Here is a 16,587-nt window from a genome sequence, read left to right as displayed (position 1 = left end):
TTCCTGGAAGGTGCACCTTCATTGGAAGACGAGGATTTTCTGGAAGAGATGGATAGGCTGGAAGACATGAATTTGATGGAAGACACAGTTTTGTTGGAAGACATGGATTTCCTGGAAGACATTGATTTTCTGGAAGCCATGGATTTGATGGAAGACATGGATTTCCTGGAAGACATGGCTTTTCTGGAAGACATGGATTTTCAGGAAGACCCGAATTGTCCGGAAGACCTGGATTATTTGGAAGACGTAGATTTGCTGGAAGACCTGGACGTTATAGGAAGACATGAATTTTCTGGAAGACGTGGCTTTGCTGGAAGACCTGGATTTAGTGGAAGACATAGATTTTGTCTGGAAGACGTGGATTGACTGGAAGACTGGATTTGATGGAAGACATGGATTGGTTGGAAGACTTGTATTTTTCTGGAAGATCTGGATTTGATGGAAGACGTAGATATTTCTGGAAGACGTAGACTGAGAGGAAGACCTGGATTTCTTTCTGGAAGACATAGATTGACTGGAAGACTTGCATTTTTCTGGAAGACATAAATTAGCTGGAAGATTTGGATTTGGTGGAAGACAAAGATTTTCTGGAAGACATGGGTTGGCTGGAAGACCTTGAAATTGTTGGAAGACATGGATTTTCCTGGAAGATATGGATTTTTTGGAAGACCTATATTTGTTGGAAGACTAGATTTACTGGAAGACATGGATTGACTGGAAGTCGTGGATTTTCTGGAAGACTGGTTTAGCTGGAAGAACTTGATGTTGCTGGAAGACTTGGAATTAGTTGGAAGACTTGGAGTTGCTGGAAGATCTAGAGTCGCTGGAAGACCTTGACACTGGTGCCACTGGAAACCCTGGACATTGGAGACATTGGAAGCACAGAATGTTGGAGACATTGAAAGTCTTAGATTTTGAGGACATTTGTTATTCTGGACACTGGAGACTTTGGAGGCCCTGAGTGTTGGAGTTAATGGATACTGGAAGCCCTAAAAACTAAAGACACTGCAACTCCTGTACCTTGGAAGTCCTAAACATTGGAAGATATGGACAATAGAAGACATAGACATTTAGAAATCTTAAAATCAGAAGGCCTGGATATTGGGAGACTCTGGAAAACCTGGATATTGACATATTTATGTTAAAGGACATAGAATTTGGAAGATGTAGTTTTCATGATGCTGTAAGTCAAGGATGTTGGCAGCCCTGGACATTAGGACACTTGGACATTAAAAGATCAAGATATTAAGAGATTGAGCTATTCAAACACTGAGGATGTTGTAACACCTGAATGTTAGAAGACCAGGTTCTTGGAGATATTGAAAGACTTGGGCATTAGAGGAACTTGTGATGACAAAACATTGTAAAATCAGGATTTAGGAGATAATATAAATTGTAGGAACTGAACTATCTATGTGCTATAAGATATTAGAAGAGCTAGACTTTTGTACACAATGAAATAATGGACTCTAGAACACCTGTCTAGGAGGCATTGGTGGATTGAGAACATAGGAAAAAATGGCATTTAGAACTCTAGACCCTGAAAGGCAAGACATAGAATTAGAAGATTAATTTTTGGAGATATTAGAAGACCCTGATATTAAGGAGATTAGAAAACATTGGCAGTGAAGATACTGTAGGCCTGAGAGTAGAAAACATGGAAATTGTAACATGCAGAAGATCTAGAAGATCTGGCAACTGGAGATATTAGAAGACATGTAGCTCAGAATACCTGATATTAGAGACACTGACAAACTAAAAGGACTAATCTTAGTCCTTTTTAATCTTAGAGATATTGGAAGGTCATATTGAAAAATAATTTCATACTAGCACCTGATGTAACATCAAAAGACATAAGACTAACAGTCTTTATGAATATAGCATCTCTTCCACTAAAAAGTAAAACACAGAGAAAGGACTTTTTAGGATGACGACAAAGAGGAAACAGGCAAATTAATTAGAAGTAAGTAGTTTCAATGGATTGGAACATATTTCATAGTTTCAGTGAACTGGGATTTTAGGGGTTTATCAACTGACAGCACAAGAATCAGGAATTAACAAAGAACAAGCAAAGATATGGCCAGGGGAACCACCTGGCTTTAGATCAGGGGTCAGCAAAAGTTTTCTGTAAAGGATCAGATAGTAAATATTTAAGGTTTTGCAAGCCATGTGGTTTCTCTTGCAACTACTCAACTCTACCATTGTAGTGCCACCTTAGAAAACACATAAATGAGCTGGGCCAGACTTGGCTCAAGGGCCTGAGTTTGCCAGGCCCAGCTCTAGACAGCACATCTAGGGTGTCGTAAACTTAAGTACATTCCAGTCTAGCACTCATGGAAAAGAGTGGATAGAGCAGTTTGAAGCCCAGTGGTAAATAAAGATCCTATGCATGTGATGCTATTCAGGAGACAAAGCTGGCAAGAACCTAAGAACGAAGTTTAGATCTCTGATTGTTTCAGGACCCTCAACAAGGATATTTGTATTCAAAGCCAAAAGTAAGTGGGTAGTATTCAAGGCCCCAGCCTAGGGGGATAGGGTTTAGTGAGGATGCCTTAATTTAGTAGGTTGGAAGCTTAAAAAGAAACTCCCACACACAAAAATTTTTTAAGAAAAAACTCACCACTACAGACTAGGGTTATCCTGCCAAGATTAAGCATCATCCACCAAAAGAGAGAGTCCCCAGCCCAGGGCAGCCAAGGAACTAGTGACAAAGCCCTTACAAGTCCCGTGTTCTTGTCATCCTACCTCTGCCAAATAATCTCTAGGTGTTTGCAGTGATGGAGGAGAACAGGAAGGAGATTACAGCTTGGTAGGCTCATCTCAGGCACTCTGGCTTCAAATAATAAGTTTCTGATTTCTGGTCTTACTCACCAGAGACTGATAAGCTTAAGAGATCAGAATTGAGCTATAGGATAAAGACAGGGCTGAGGAAGGGAGGGACCATCATTTTTATTGCAAAAAAGAAACACTGGCAGACAAAACTGGTTAAGGTACACTGAGATTGGGCCCAGATTTCAAGGTTAAGTGGGTGAATACATAGACAATGGGCAGCCACTGACGATTTTTGAACAAGAAAGTACCAGAATCAGAGTTTGCACAAGGAAAGTTAGTCAAGGGGCAAGATGTTGAATGCCAAAGACTACTATATATATATATAACTAGAACACCAAAGACTCCAAGTTAAAACACTTAAAGGGTTGGATGGGATGTGAGTTATGAGACTATTATAGTTGAATTAAGGTTGAATTAAGTTGAATTACATTTCTGTTGCTCAACATACACAGCATCTGTGTTACGATGAATACTTAGCATTCTAAATACAACTATTTCAAACTGCTTGAATGCTATCACAGAATACAAGAAATACAATACAAAGAAGTTCAGAAGCTAGTTATGAGAAACTGTCTTGTCTTCATCTAGTAAGATCACTTAGACATCCAATTTCTCTCAAAGACAGCTGAACTAATACTTTGTGGTTTAATCACACAAAGGTCTATATAGCTTAAGGTCCCATATAGCTTTATCTTTGGCTCCTGTTAACAGAGTCACTTAGTTATCTTAAAAGTGGAACCAGGTGGATGGATTATTTTCTAAAGAATAGAAATACATCCATGTGAAAAAAGTCATTACCCTTAATCACTATATAAATAAATAACCACATTATAAATATATCATATGAAATCATTAAGGTCAAGGTATAACAGGGACTAAGGAATTATTGTCAGGTATCCCTCACAAGCAAACAAACAGAAATATTTAACATCGATTTTTACTCCTTCTCTCTTCATGAGACCATCATGTATAACTTATTTTGAAGGAAATCAGATAAAATTTGGCAAAGGTAGTGAACGATCGTATTCTAGTTCTTTAATGGTTATTCACATTAAAACAATAGTAATAGCAACAACTTATTGAGCATTTACTTTATGCCAGGCACTGTGTTAAACATTTCATACAACCTCATAGCAATCCTATAAGGTAAGTATTTTCAATCCCATTTTACAGATCAGAAACTGAAGTCTGAAATGGTTTAAAAACATGGCCACAGTTACATAGTTGTTAATTGACAGGGACAGGATTGCAAGCAGGCAGATACCTGTACCTGATTCCCAAGCCTAAGACCCACGCTAATTTCTCACACCTCAACAGGCCAAGGGTTATTCTGCCAGGACGAAGTACCACTCACCCAAAGAGAGGGAGTCCCCAGTTCAGGGCAGACAAGAAGTCATTGGCAAAGCCCTCACTCTGAGTCCCATGTTCATGCCATTAGGCCACTCATCATACCACTGCCAATTATTCAAGAACAAACTCTGGGTCTTTACAATGATAGGTTGATTATATCTTCAGATGTATGTAGTAATGCAAGATAAATGAAGTGTAACATCTCAAGCACACTAGATTCATATTTAACTACTCTCCATATTTGTTAGTGAAATGTACTATTTATCCTTTCACCTATTTTCTACTTGATTTTATAGTTCCCCAGAACATATACACTCTGTTCATAGCACATATTTATTTCTGAACTCTCAGGAAAACAACCATAACACACTGACATCAAAGGCCATTAAAAGGTAATAAAACTATGTAAAGTTCAGTGAGTAATGTATTTCATAGCATAAACATGACTCATACACTCTTTGAGACTATACATGCTGTAGAAGCCTTTCATTAGCATTCAGGTGCTGGCAGCTATATAATCCAAATGTGTAGTTTAAAGAGCCTTCTTTGAATTTTGATCTTAAAAGATTTTAAGCAAACAAAATGCTCTTTTTAAATGTAATGCCAGTTTTCTAATATTTTCTACAAATTTCAGCAACCTGAGTTATCCTTTCTCTCTACCTGCTTTGTCTTTCTTTTCTTTCTTTTTGCCAGTTGTCAAATATGTCTGTAAAGAAGGAAATTTCCATGTACTTCATAAAATTGAAGATCAGAATTTGCCTGAGCCATTTGACAACAGCAAGATCCTTTCCATTCAAACTGTATATAAAATTTACCAAAAGATATTTCAGTTAAAAAAGAAAAAAGGAACACCCATGTACATGGTACTATTATCATTAACTTCTATTTCTACCACTTAGCCTAAACCAACTTTCACATCCTCCTTTGTTCTGCAGACTTGTGTGTGCTCAGTCACTCAGTTATGTCCAACTCTTTGTGACCCCATAAACTGTAGCCCACTAGGCTTCTCTGTCCATGGGATTCCCCAGGCAAGAATACTGGAGTGGGTTGTCATTCCCTTCTCCAGGGGATCTTCCCAACCCAGGGATGGAACCCCCATCTCTTGCTTCTCCTGCATTGGCAGGTAGATTCTTTTACCACTGAGCCACCTTGGAAGCCCTGCTGACTTGTTAGACTGAATCATATTAAAATGGTCTTTTAACCTCATCAATGATACTTCTTAAATTATTTGAACTGGATATTGCCATAAACAAGAACTAGATCTACCCCAGTATTTTATTTCAAATGGTCTAGGCCCTAGACAAATGTTTCCATATATCAAGCGAAAGTCTAGACATTCCTACCACCACCAGAATCATATAATAGTCAGTTTTCCATTGTATTATTTTATATTAACAGTTCCTAATGGATGCTATTCAACTCGAAGTTTTATTTCTCTAATTCTAGTCAAATTAAGACAAAAACTTGCCAATGCAACAATCTCAATAAATTATAAACTTATCAAAAAACTACATTATTTAAAACCACATGTAACTGCTGATTATACTGGTAAAACAATCGTTTGCTTAAAAATATTTACCTCTAGGTATGATTAAGAGTACCCCAGTTATCCATGGAACCTTGAAACAGTTAACATATTTCTCTGCTTTGGTTTATGGAAATGAAACAAAATATCTAGTTTTATTTACAATGTCTATGTATTATATATATAATACAAACCCTATAATTCAGAGTTGATGTTACATTGGTTTCCCTTTCTTCTATGGCATCTGTGACTAACTCTTTTCTGAGAGGGAGTAAAACATAAGAAAGCCCGAGACACAAGAACCATTTTTAAAATAATAAGAGTACAAGACAGTAGTATTACTATTTACCTTGGTCTCTATGAAAGGGCTTAAGTCATCTCAAAATCAAACAATGAGGCTGATGCATCTTTCTCTCAAGGTAACAATATCAGAGATAGAAGGACATCAGAGACCAAGTGTTCCTATTCTCTCCTTGGATAGATAAGGAAAGAGTACAATGACTTGAATAAGAGCATCCATTGAGCCCGTGGCAGAGCAGAAACTTGGAATCGAGGTTTCCTACCCCCTGGGCTCACTATCGTTTGTGTTATATTTTCTATCATAATTATGGTTTTCAACAGCAGCAGTTTTCAACCATGACTCTATTTAAAAATGGCTTGAGTAGCTTTCAAAATCAACAGCTGCTGGCCTAATCCCCGATTTAGCACGTCTAGGGACAGATCCCAGAAATCTGCTTTTGAAGTTCCCCATAATGATTTGGATGGGCAGCCAGTGTTGAAAACCATTGTGACTTCGAGAAGAATGTAAGCTCCCCTGGCACTATGGTGAGTCCCTAGATTCCTATCACCCAGTAATGGGTTTTCAACACTCATCCGCCTCTTTGGAACATGTTGAAGAATGTCTGGCATCCCAACTGTAACTATGCAAGCCAAGACTTTTAACTTTTGTATTTTTGTCCCCTTTCTCTGATCACTGCCTACTCAGATATAGGGGATGTATCTTTCAGGTTTTCCAGGCTAGGGGAAAACTTACTGGATTTCTACCACCTTTAGGGAACAGGATATTCAACCATTTAAATCACTTGGAAGACCAGATATGAGAACAGAGAGGATGGATGGCAATGAATTCTAGCAGCTTCTCCTCCTTGATTAGGTACCAAAGTAAATCCAGGAATCCACTATAAACGTACTGTTTTCCAGGACACACCATGCCTTTCAGTACCTTATACAATTGCTACAAAACAAATGAACTTATACTAAATGAATTAACAAGGGGATTTGTATCCTTTCTGTTGAGACAGCAAGTTAGGCTTAAACAGAGTTGAAATAAATTATAGGGTCAAAAATTTATCAAACTGAGTAGCCCTCTCCTTAGGTCCTAGAGTTGAGTTACTTAAACCCTCATTGTAGGGGAATTTGTGTTGGAGGAATTTATAAGCTTTGGGGGGAAATTGGGGGAGGGAAGGAAGTATTATAAAAGCCCTGACAATTGGTTTGTTCATCAGAATAAAACACTAAGTAAAGTGAGCCTTGTTGGAATTTTACGAATTTTACATTAGCAATCGTGATTGTTGAACAATTAATTTCTATTTCTCTCTGAGCTTAAGGTGAAGAATATAATGCATCACTGAAAAGGCTGATCATCACAGTAGTGACAGGGAAAGAATGGAGAAAACAGGATTTTATCTGCATATGAGTAAGCTCAGTCTCCTGCATGGATCATCACATCATCAAAGCTGTCAGAGTCTGAATCCCAGGGTTCCTCTCTCTGTGTGAGGTCCTTCTGTCTGCTATTTGTAGAATGGGTTTGCATGACGCAGTCTGATGGTCCAGCCTCTTCTCCCTGTTGAAGCAAGCAAAGAGAAAACACTTACTGGCCTTTGTTTGAAGCTTTCTTATTCCTGCCTTTATAAGGTTGTGGGTAATCATTTAAGCCTTGCCCGAAAGTCAATAAATATTCCACCGAAGGATCTCTTTTCTCTGAATCATCACAGTAATTTGATTTGCGGAGTGGGTGCTTCAACATTCTTCAAGTTCTGGAAGTTAACCTATACTGACCTCTTTCATCAACTTGTGACGTGATCACATCTCTGATCGTTGAAAGATTTCTCAACTATCTTCTGAGGGTGAGAATCTAACAGTTCAGCCAAGTCACTTAATTCACTGTCTTCAAATCCTTCACCACCCAAACATTTTGCAGATGCTACAACATTTACAATTTCTTCTGGCACTGGAAGGAAACTCAGAATTAGTTACAACCTCATTCTGAAATTTCTGACAGGCTCCATTAAGGGCTGATTGTTTTATTTCTCTCACAGACTCTTCTATTATCATTAAAGCATTACATATGGAGAAATTTTGCCAAGCTACTTTCACAGCAATTTCAGGTGTCTCTCTCATAAGAGTTGCCAGGTAGTCAAATATACTCCCAAGTGCATGGGTTGAAAGAATGGAGTTGTACTGGGGTAAATGGAGATGACTTTAACACAAAGATCAGCATTTACTATCACACTTTTATCAGTGGGAGCTGTGTTTAGAATCAGCAACAATTTGAATTCAAGATGTTTTTGGTTTAAATATTGTTTAACCTCAGAAACAAAACACTTAAAAAACCAATCAAAAAAAAGAGTTTCTCAGTGATCCATATCTTATGGTTTCCCTACATATACACAGAAAAGTGTTTCTGGCATTTTCTTTTAAGAGGGCAAGAATTTTGGAACTTGTGAAGCAAAACGGGTTTAGTTAGAAAGTCACCAGAAGCATTGGAACAAAGAACTTTGGAGCTTATCTTTCCCAGGCTTGAAGCCTCTGATCTTTGTCTCCTCCTTTACAATAGATGTGCAAGTAGGCATGAGCTTCCAGAACAAGACTGTTTCATCAGCATTGTAGACCTGTTCAGGCATATAGCCATTTTTCTCTATCTGTTCCTTCAATATTCTGCAGTGGCTTCATGATCTGCTTCCTCTGCAAGACATGTCTTTTCATATAGACCACAGCAGTTCCTAAACCTATCCTACCACTTACTACTCGCGATGAATGTTATAATTTTCCATCCAGATCAAAATTTAAATTTGCATGTTTGTGATGCTTGCTAGTAGATTTTACACATAAAAAGAGGTCTATTCATCCTTCTCTGTTTTAGAAGCCACAAATGTAAATCTCTTTCCTTTTTTTCTATTTTGGCATTTTGAGTTTTCTGATTTTCTCAGTGATTCTGGTGTGCCCCTAATGCACTGGCCTTAATAGCTTTCTCACTTTTTTTTATTGATTCATTAGCACCCAAAAATGCCCTACAGAGGTCTTGGTTTCACCATTATCAAGCATTTCAAGAATTCTCACTTTTTTTGCCACCTTTTTTGTCCTCTTCACCCTTCTTGCCTCTCTATCATTTACCTTCTTGGTTTTTTGCTTGGATACCATTCTTATTCAAGCTTACACAAAATTATAGCTATTGAAAGTTTTCTGTCACTGAGCAATACACAACACTAACATATAAAGAGCAAATGACAACATTCACAAGACAAATAGAAAGGGTAAAATAGCTTTGGCATGACTATACATGTGTGTGATTGACAGTGGCAGAAGGAACAAAGGGTAGAAGAACCAGGGTACCAGCAAGCAACCCAAATGCTGGTCCTGTCACGTGAGATACTCAGCAAGACAGCATGATGTAACTGGAATTTGCATATTGTTCCAAAACTCTCAAAGGTGCAGACCAGGTAAACTCAAATTTCATATGAGAATGACTTGCAGTTGTGAAGGGGTCACAGAACTCAGGAGTCAAGGTCAGGCTACCAGGCTGAGATGAGAACAAGTATCACCACCTAGGAAAAAAACAGACACAAAAATGGGAAATGAAGACAGGAACAGAAGCAGTCTGCACAAGTAGCTTAGAAGCTAGCGAGGAGAACAGAAATGTGGAATAATAATAATAATATCTGCCAAATTGCCCTTATAAAAGTTAGACCAATTTGCATGCTCACTAAGAGTGGATAAGAGTTCTTTTCCCCCATATGTTCACCAACATAAAATTCTATCCACTTCTGCAATCTGTTCCAAGCAGAAGGTGAATCACAAAGTATCTCATTTTTAATTTTCATTTCTTTCATTATCTTTCCATATGGTAAGCCATTTCTATTTCATCTTTAAATTGTCTGTTCATATCCTGTGCCCACTTTTTAATGTTTTTCTTAATGATTTGTAGGCACAATTAGCATATTGTGTGTGTGTGTGTGTGCGCACACGCGTGCTTGTGCTCAGTTGCTCAGTTGCATCTGACTCTTTGTGACCCCAAGGAATGTAGCACACCAGGCTCCTCTGTCCATGGAATTCTCCAGGCAAGAATACTGGAGCAGGTTGTCATTTCCTTCTCCAGGAGATTTTCCAGACCCAAAGACCTCCTGCATTGGCAAGCAAATTCTTTACCGCTGAGCCACCTGGGGAACTATTAGCATATTAAGGAATTCTTATTTTTAATTGTAAAAATTTTCTCCAAGCCTGTCATTTATTTTGTCTTTTGCCATAAAGACGTCTCAAGTATTTATGTAGTCAAATGTTTCATGCTTTGCTTTTAAAATCCTTCCCCTCCCAAAGAGGATTAAAAAAAAAAAACATATAAAACTAAAAACACACAAAATGCATTTTATGCATGCAAATGAGAGCATTAAAAACTGAAACTCCAGGTAGGGAGAATGACATGACTCTATATTTAACTAAATCGCTGGGTAAAACTTCACTCAACCAACTTTTGAATGATAGCTATACTTCTACCCATAAAATTCACTTTGGGTCAGAGTTTAATCCTGTGTTCTCTGACTTTGCTAACGATATGTCACTTTTGCAAGATGCTGGAGCCAAGTTAACGTGAAGAATAAAGTCTCTGAAGTAAACTTCCCACATTAGCTTTCAGTTCTGCAAGCTGTACAGACTTGAAACTTTTAGTGAGAGGGTAACGGGCACGAAGGCTAGGGGTCCCCAAACAGAGGAAATGGGCTGCAAGTGTCAAGACGTTTTTTTCTCTCTCTCTTAAGCGGCAGGAGGAAACAAACTACAAGTGTCAGATTTTTTCCCCTTCTCTATACAAAATTAAAAGGAGGTTTCTTTTAAATTCTCTGTTGCCATGAGGACACCTGGTTCCACCTGAACTTAACTTTTCTCATACCTTGAGCTAACCAATGCATTTTTCTTATGGAAAACATTTCTTAAGCTATGTTAATGAACTATGTATTTACCTTAGACTGTCTTTCTTCAAGTCGGTTTTGACTAAGACAGAACTAACTTGACAAACCAGTATGTTTTACTCAACAAACCAGTATGTTTTCCTCATGCAAATATTCTCTTAAGCTATGTTAATGATACTATGTATTTGTTTGGAAACCTGGCTTTCTTCAAGATTCATGTCAGCCCTCTTATGGCCCAGGTGACTCACCTTGTGCCAACGTTATCTCAAAATGCATGCTGTGGGTGAGGGGTCTGGTGCCACTCTCTGAGTTTTGAGACATTTCCTTTCTCTAATTAGCAGCTTGCTAATAGGTATATAACTCTCTGCTAAAAAATAGCAAGTAGCAAAGGGGCACTCTTTCTGTCCCCTTCTGATGTCTATGTCAGAAGCTTTCTCTATCCCTTTTATACTTTAATAAAACTTTATTACACAAAAGCTCTGAGCAATCAAGTCTTGTCACTGGCCCCAGATTGAATTCTTCTTCTCTGAAGGCCAAGAATTCCGGTGTCTTTCATGGCTTAGCAACAACCTTTCGTTAGGATGATAATAAATAATGCAATAATTCCATTAATGCAATTCTTTGCAAGGTATTTTTCCAAAGTACATTTAGCTAGAGAGTGTAACATCATGGTTCCAGTCCTTGTGAATCTGAGAATGCCTGGCATCCTCTATGAGGAGAAATAGAGCCTGGCTGGTTGAGATCTGTAGTCATGAACTGGGGCTCACCCTGTTCAAGTGCCCAAAAGGGCAGAAGGATCTCAGGATGTTTTTTCCTGTTAGCAATTTCACCAAGAACAAAGAATTTTATAAAACATCACATCCTTTGAGGATCTATATGGACAAATAAGATTGAGTTCATTGCAGCTTCTATTATGAAAGGACATTTGGTTACAAGGAGTTTGCTTTCGTAAAAATTGTGCAGAACTAACATCCTTCAAGAAGGCAATGGCAACCCACTCCAGTACTCTTGCCTGGCAAATCCCATGGATGGAGGAGCCTGGTAGGCTGCAGTCCATGGGGTCGCTAGGAGTAGGACACCACTGAGCAACTTCACTTTCACTTTTCACTTTCATGTATTGGAGAAGGAAATGGCAACCCACTCCAGTGTTCTTGCCAGGAGAATCCCAGGAATGGGGGAGCCTGGTGGGCTGCCATCTATGGGGTCGCACAGAGTTGGACACGACTGAAGTGACTTAGCAGCAGCAGAAGCAACATCCTTCAAAATCTCCTTCAAAAATCTTAAAACATACACACACGTGGAAGTGGTGAGCTCAAAAAGTACAGACCATCAAAATCATTTAACATTTTAAAGTGTAATACTCATAAATGGTAACCAATGGTGAGGTTTCCATGAGAAATCTTTTTTTTTTCCAAAATTTATAAACTACACACAATGCATTTACTAATATATTAAACAAAGGTGTCATTCAACTGGCTTCTGAGACCAAAGGGCACTAATACAGCACTTCAAAAATAGATCCTCATGATCAAAAATTTCAGCTATTCATTCATTCTCTTCAATCAACTTATGTTGACAAAAGTGCATCTTGGACAAGGCCATGTGACCTGAGGAATAAAGAAATGAATTAAAAAATCCTGATCTCAAAGAACTTAGTCTCCTAGGGAATATAAACAGAACACACTATAAAGGTAGAAAGCCTCACATAAAAGTTGAAAACAATGTATTATGGATTATGGGGACCTAATCTGCCCCTTTGTGTCCATTTTGGCCATGTGGAATCTTACTTACCTGACCAGGGATTGGGGCCAGGTCACCGCAGTGGAAGTGCTGAGTCCTAACCACTAGGCCTCCAGGGAATTTCCATGTCCATTCCTACTTTGTCTACAGTGGTTCAGGCCCTTCTCATTCCTCTTCTGAAGAGTGATATAAATTTCTAAATCTGTCTGCCATTCAACCCTATGGACCACACTGCCTCCAGAGCAACCTTTCTAAATATGGGATCTGATCCAGTACTTCCTCCACTTTAAATCACTCCCATGAAAGATGTCCCTATGGCTTATTGAATAAAGCAGAACTTCCTCTGTACAATGGCACCTGCCTACTTTCCCCGTCTTATCTTTCACTACCTCTTCCCTTCATCCTCTGTAATCTACAAGTCAGCCAGTTAAGGGGCTATTTTAGTCATCCAGATTTCCTTAACCTTTAACACACTAGTTCAAGTATCACCTCTAACAGGAGGCTTTCCATGCTCCCTCCAGCTATCTGAGAAGCACTCACTGACTGTCTGGGAAGCACTGATCAAAGCTCTCAGAGCCTCCCTCTCATGCTTACTCTGGTTACAGCACAAACATTTCCCTGTAGTGACGTTTCCCTGTGTATTCATCATTTGTGAATATCTGGACAGTATCTGGAACAGAAGAAGAGATCCTCATTTTACTGCACAAATGCTTACAGTAGAGAGAATAAGAGTTACATGCAACACTCACAAAGGGTCAGCATTTGAATTGGACTTTGAAGAATGGGTAGGATTTCCAGTGTTTATGGAAGGGGTGAGTGAGTGGGAGGTGAGGGGTAAAGGAACTGCTAGGGAAGTACGGGGATTCAGTTAGATGAGGCTGAAACATGGGGCGGCTGAAGTGGATGTTACTGCTGTGTAATTGCTAAGTGTGTCCAACTCTTTGTGACTCCATGGACTGTAGACCGGCAGGCTCCTCTGTCCATGGGATTTTTCAGGCAAGAGAACTGGAGTGGGTTGCCATTTCCTCCTCCAGGAGATCTTCCCAACCCGGAGATCAAACCGTCGTCTCCTGCATCTCAGGCAGATTCTTTACCACTGAGCCACCTGGGACAAGTGGATAGTCAAAACACAAAATTGGAAGTCTATTGAGGAAAATCATGGAGGGCCTCCAATGACAGATTTTTTTTTGGTGAAATGGAGTTGTGTTTAACTTTCCTGATATTAGTGAAAGGGTTTATGTTTGCAATGAACAGAAAAGCAGGTGTTTAGGATAAATCAGACCTATTCTTCCCTGTTACTAGGTCTCAGCACAAACATTCCTAGGAGAAAAAGTTCTAACTAGTTGTGTCCTAAATAATTTAGGGATATCCTGCTGATATTCATTATCACATAGCTATTTTGTTCTTGCTATTTCAATCCTTGGTAACAAAGACAGTTATGAAACATCTTCCCTTTCCTTTTCTGGTTGGATGGGTTATTAATCAAATAGACATCCATACGTTCTTAAATAATAATTCATTTTCCCCACTAAAATTTCATGGAGAATAGTGCACATTTCTTTCTGGATCCAAGCAATCTTTATAGCTCTGAAAATTTTCCTCCCCACCCCTCCCCGACCCCCCAAAAATGTCAAAATAGAGTCTATGTAGTCACAGTGCCCTCTGCTGGCTACAGAGAGGAACAGCTAAATCCGTGAGGAGAAGGAATGCAACAGCTCACAGAGCTGCGGTGCGATGCACTTTTCCACTTCTTCCTCTTTTATGTTAAGCGGAATGTTGAGTTAACAGCTCCTCAAGGTAAGCTCCTGAGATAAGCTCCTCAAAGTAAGGGCTTCCCTGGTGACTCATGGTAAAGAATCTGCCTGCAATGCAGGAGGCTCAGGTTTGATCCCTGGGTCAGGAAGACCCCCCTGGAGGAGGGCATGGCAACCCACTCCAGTATTCTTGCCTGGGGAATCCCACGGACAGAGGAACCTAGCAGGCTGTAGTCCATGGGATCACAAAGAGTCGGACATGAGCGACTAACACACACACATACAAGGTAAGCAAACACATTTTAGCAAGAATCAGGCAAGTGCTCCAACAAATTTCACCATTTTTCCTGTTCTTTTGGAGGACTGGACACACCCAAAGCTTTCAAAGATTTTTTTTTTAAGAAGAGACACAATAAACAATAGTTTCCCTATCTCCTCTATTTGCTTGGCCTCTTGATCTCATTTTCACTGGCTTTCATAAGACAAAAGAAAGCTTTCAGTTAGGGAACTCTGTAAGGAATCTGGCAATCAAGGACCCAGTGGCCAGCCTCATCCCAATCTGGAATACAACCAGGACACCTCCCAAGTTCAGGCTGGATGCACCATTTATCTTCTCTCAACCTTAAGATTCATGCTAAAGCTGAAGCTCCAATATTTGGCCACCTGATGCAAAGAATTGACTCATTAGAAAAGACCCCGATGCTGGGAAAGATTGAGGGCAAGAGGAGAAGAGGGCAAGATGGTTGGATGGTATCACCGACTCAATGGACATGAGTTCTGGGAGTTGGTGAAGGACAGGGAAGGAAGCCTGGCATGCTGCAGTCCATGGAGTCGCCAAGAGTTGGACAGGACTGAGCAACTGAACAACAATCTTAAGGACAGCGAACAATAAGAAAAGAAAAAGATAAGCAAAAAAAAAAAGTTTCAAGGGATAGAGACCATTGAAAGGCGATTTTTAGCCAGCGCCCAGCGGAGTCTCTGGCCACCTGCTAGGAGAGTTAAAAGCGGTTAAGATACGGGGACACTCACTGCAAATGATGGAGTGTGATCCTCATTAAAGGTGTTTTTATCATTGCAATTTCAGGCTGAATTGCAACGCCAGGAAACGTTCGTGGCTGGCCCGCGAGGAATAAGGCTTCCCCAAGTTCAGAGACATCCTTTTCCTGCAAAACCATTTCAAAAGCCCTGCCCAGCCTCTTGTGGGTCCTTTAAGGTATTTATATTCAACCCAGTTCTGAATGGGTTCCTAAGCCCTAATTAAGGGAACACTGCTTCCTTTTGTGCCTCACTTCCGAGGGTTTTTTTGTTTGGGATTTTTGTTGTTGTTGTTTATTTTGTTTTGTTTTGTTGGCTTTTGCAATGAAAGCGGAGTTTTATACCCTTAGGTAAGCTCTCACCTTCCGTCTCCGCGCGCCACACCTTCCTTGCCGCCTCCTTGAGCAAAGCCCGGGTGGGGGAAGGCGCAATTCCTTTGCCTTCCCGGCAGCCAAGGAGGCACAAACTTAAGTCCCAGCTCCTTGCAACCGGAAGAGCAAACAAATAAAAACCACAGAGGGCTAGGAGTTAGGACCACGAGAGCGGTGGGAATCACTGTGAAGTTCCCTTGCCAAGCCGGGGGTTAGGGTGAGGCGAGCAGGGTCAAGTCCCTCCCAAGTAAGGCTCGGATCATGTCTTTGTCATATTTTCATACTTTGTTCTTCTTGGAACATTTTTGGCATTAACTTTGCACTTTAAAGATATTGAATTAAAACTTTCACCTTCATTCCTGAGTATCTCGTTGCCCCCTGCCCCTTAAATTTTGGGCCTCAACTCAAATCACCTGGCGATGGGTGTGATCCCGTAGCTAGAGGCAGCTCGGGAGCCGACGATGCTCCGGCTCGCTCACTCGGCTAATTTGGAGGCAGCCCCGGCCCACCCCCACCCCGAGGGCAACCAGTTTGGTTCAAGGAGAATACCGAAAGGACGTCGGTTCACCTGGTTCCGGCTGCTCCAGACTCTGCGGCCCGCTCTGCTCCCGGTGGGGAGGACTCCTCTCGCGTGTGCAGGGCGCCGGCTCAGAAGCAGCTCCCCTCCGCGCCGCCGTGTTTATCCGGCGGCTCTCGGGAGAGAACTGCCTTCCTCGGCGCGTGGCAGGCTCATCCCCCGCACGGATGGGTGGACCGCGTGCTGTCACTTCCGACCGGATCGATGACTGTGGGTCAGAACA

The 16,587-nt window shown here is 40.4% G+C and overlaps 1 protein-coding gene and 1 long non-coding RNA gene across 2 annotated transcripts; one reads left to right on the top strand and one right to left on the bottom strand.

Moving 5' to 3' along the window:
• Window positions 1–6: 6 nt before the first annotated feature.
• LOC120881744 (cerebellar degeneration-related antigen 1-like) lies at window positions 7–539 on the top strand. Its single transcript, XM_040265394.1, has one exon. It carries the CDS (start codon window positions 49–51, stop codon window positions 364–366), a length of 318 nt encoding a protein of 105 aa, XP_040121328.1. The 5' UTR covers window positions 7–48; the 3' UTR covers window positions 367–539.
• Window positions 540–2,930: 2,391 nt separating this feature from the next.
• On the bottom strand, window positions 2,931–9,938 carry LOC120881746. The gene is made up of 2 exons (XR_005725330.1): window positions 7,766–9,938; window positions 2,931–7,550 (listed from the first exon to the last, which is right to left on the bottom strand). It is a non-coding gene; the product is annotated as an uncharacterized LOC120881746 (long non-coding RNA).
• Window positions 9,939–16,587: the final 6,649 nt, after the last annotated feature.

Source organism: Oryx dammah, unplaced genomic scaffold (genome assembly GCF_014754425.2).
Source record: "Oryx dammah isolate SB20612 unplaced genomic scaffold, SCBI_Odam_1.1 HiC_scaffold_23, whole genome shotgun sequence".
NCBI classification, from domain to species: domain Eukaryota; kingdom Metazoa; phylum Chordata; class Mammalia; order Artiodactyla; family Bovidae; genus Oryx; species Oryx dammah.
This window is presented reverse-complemented; position numbering and strand designations above follow the sequence as displayed.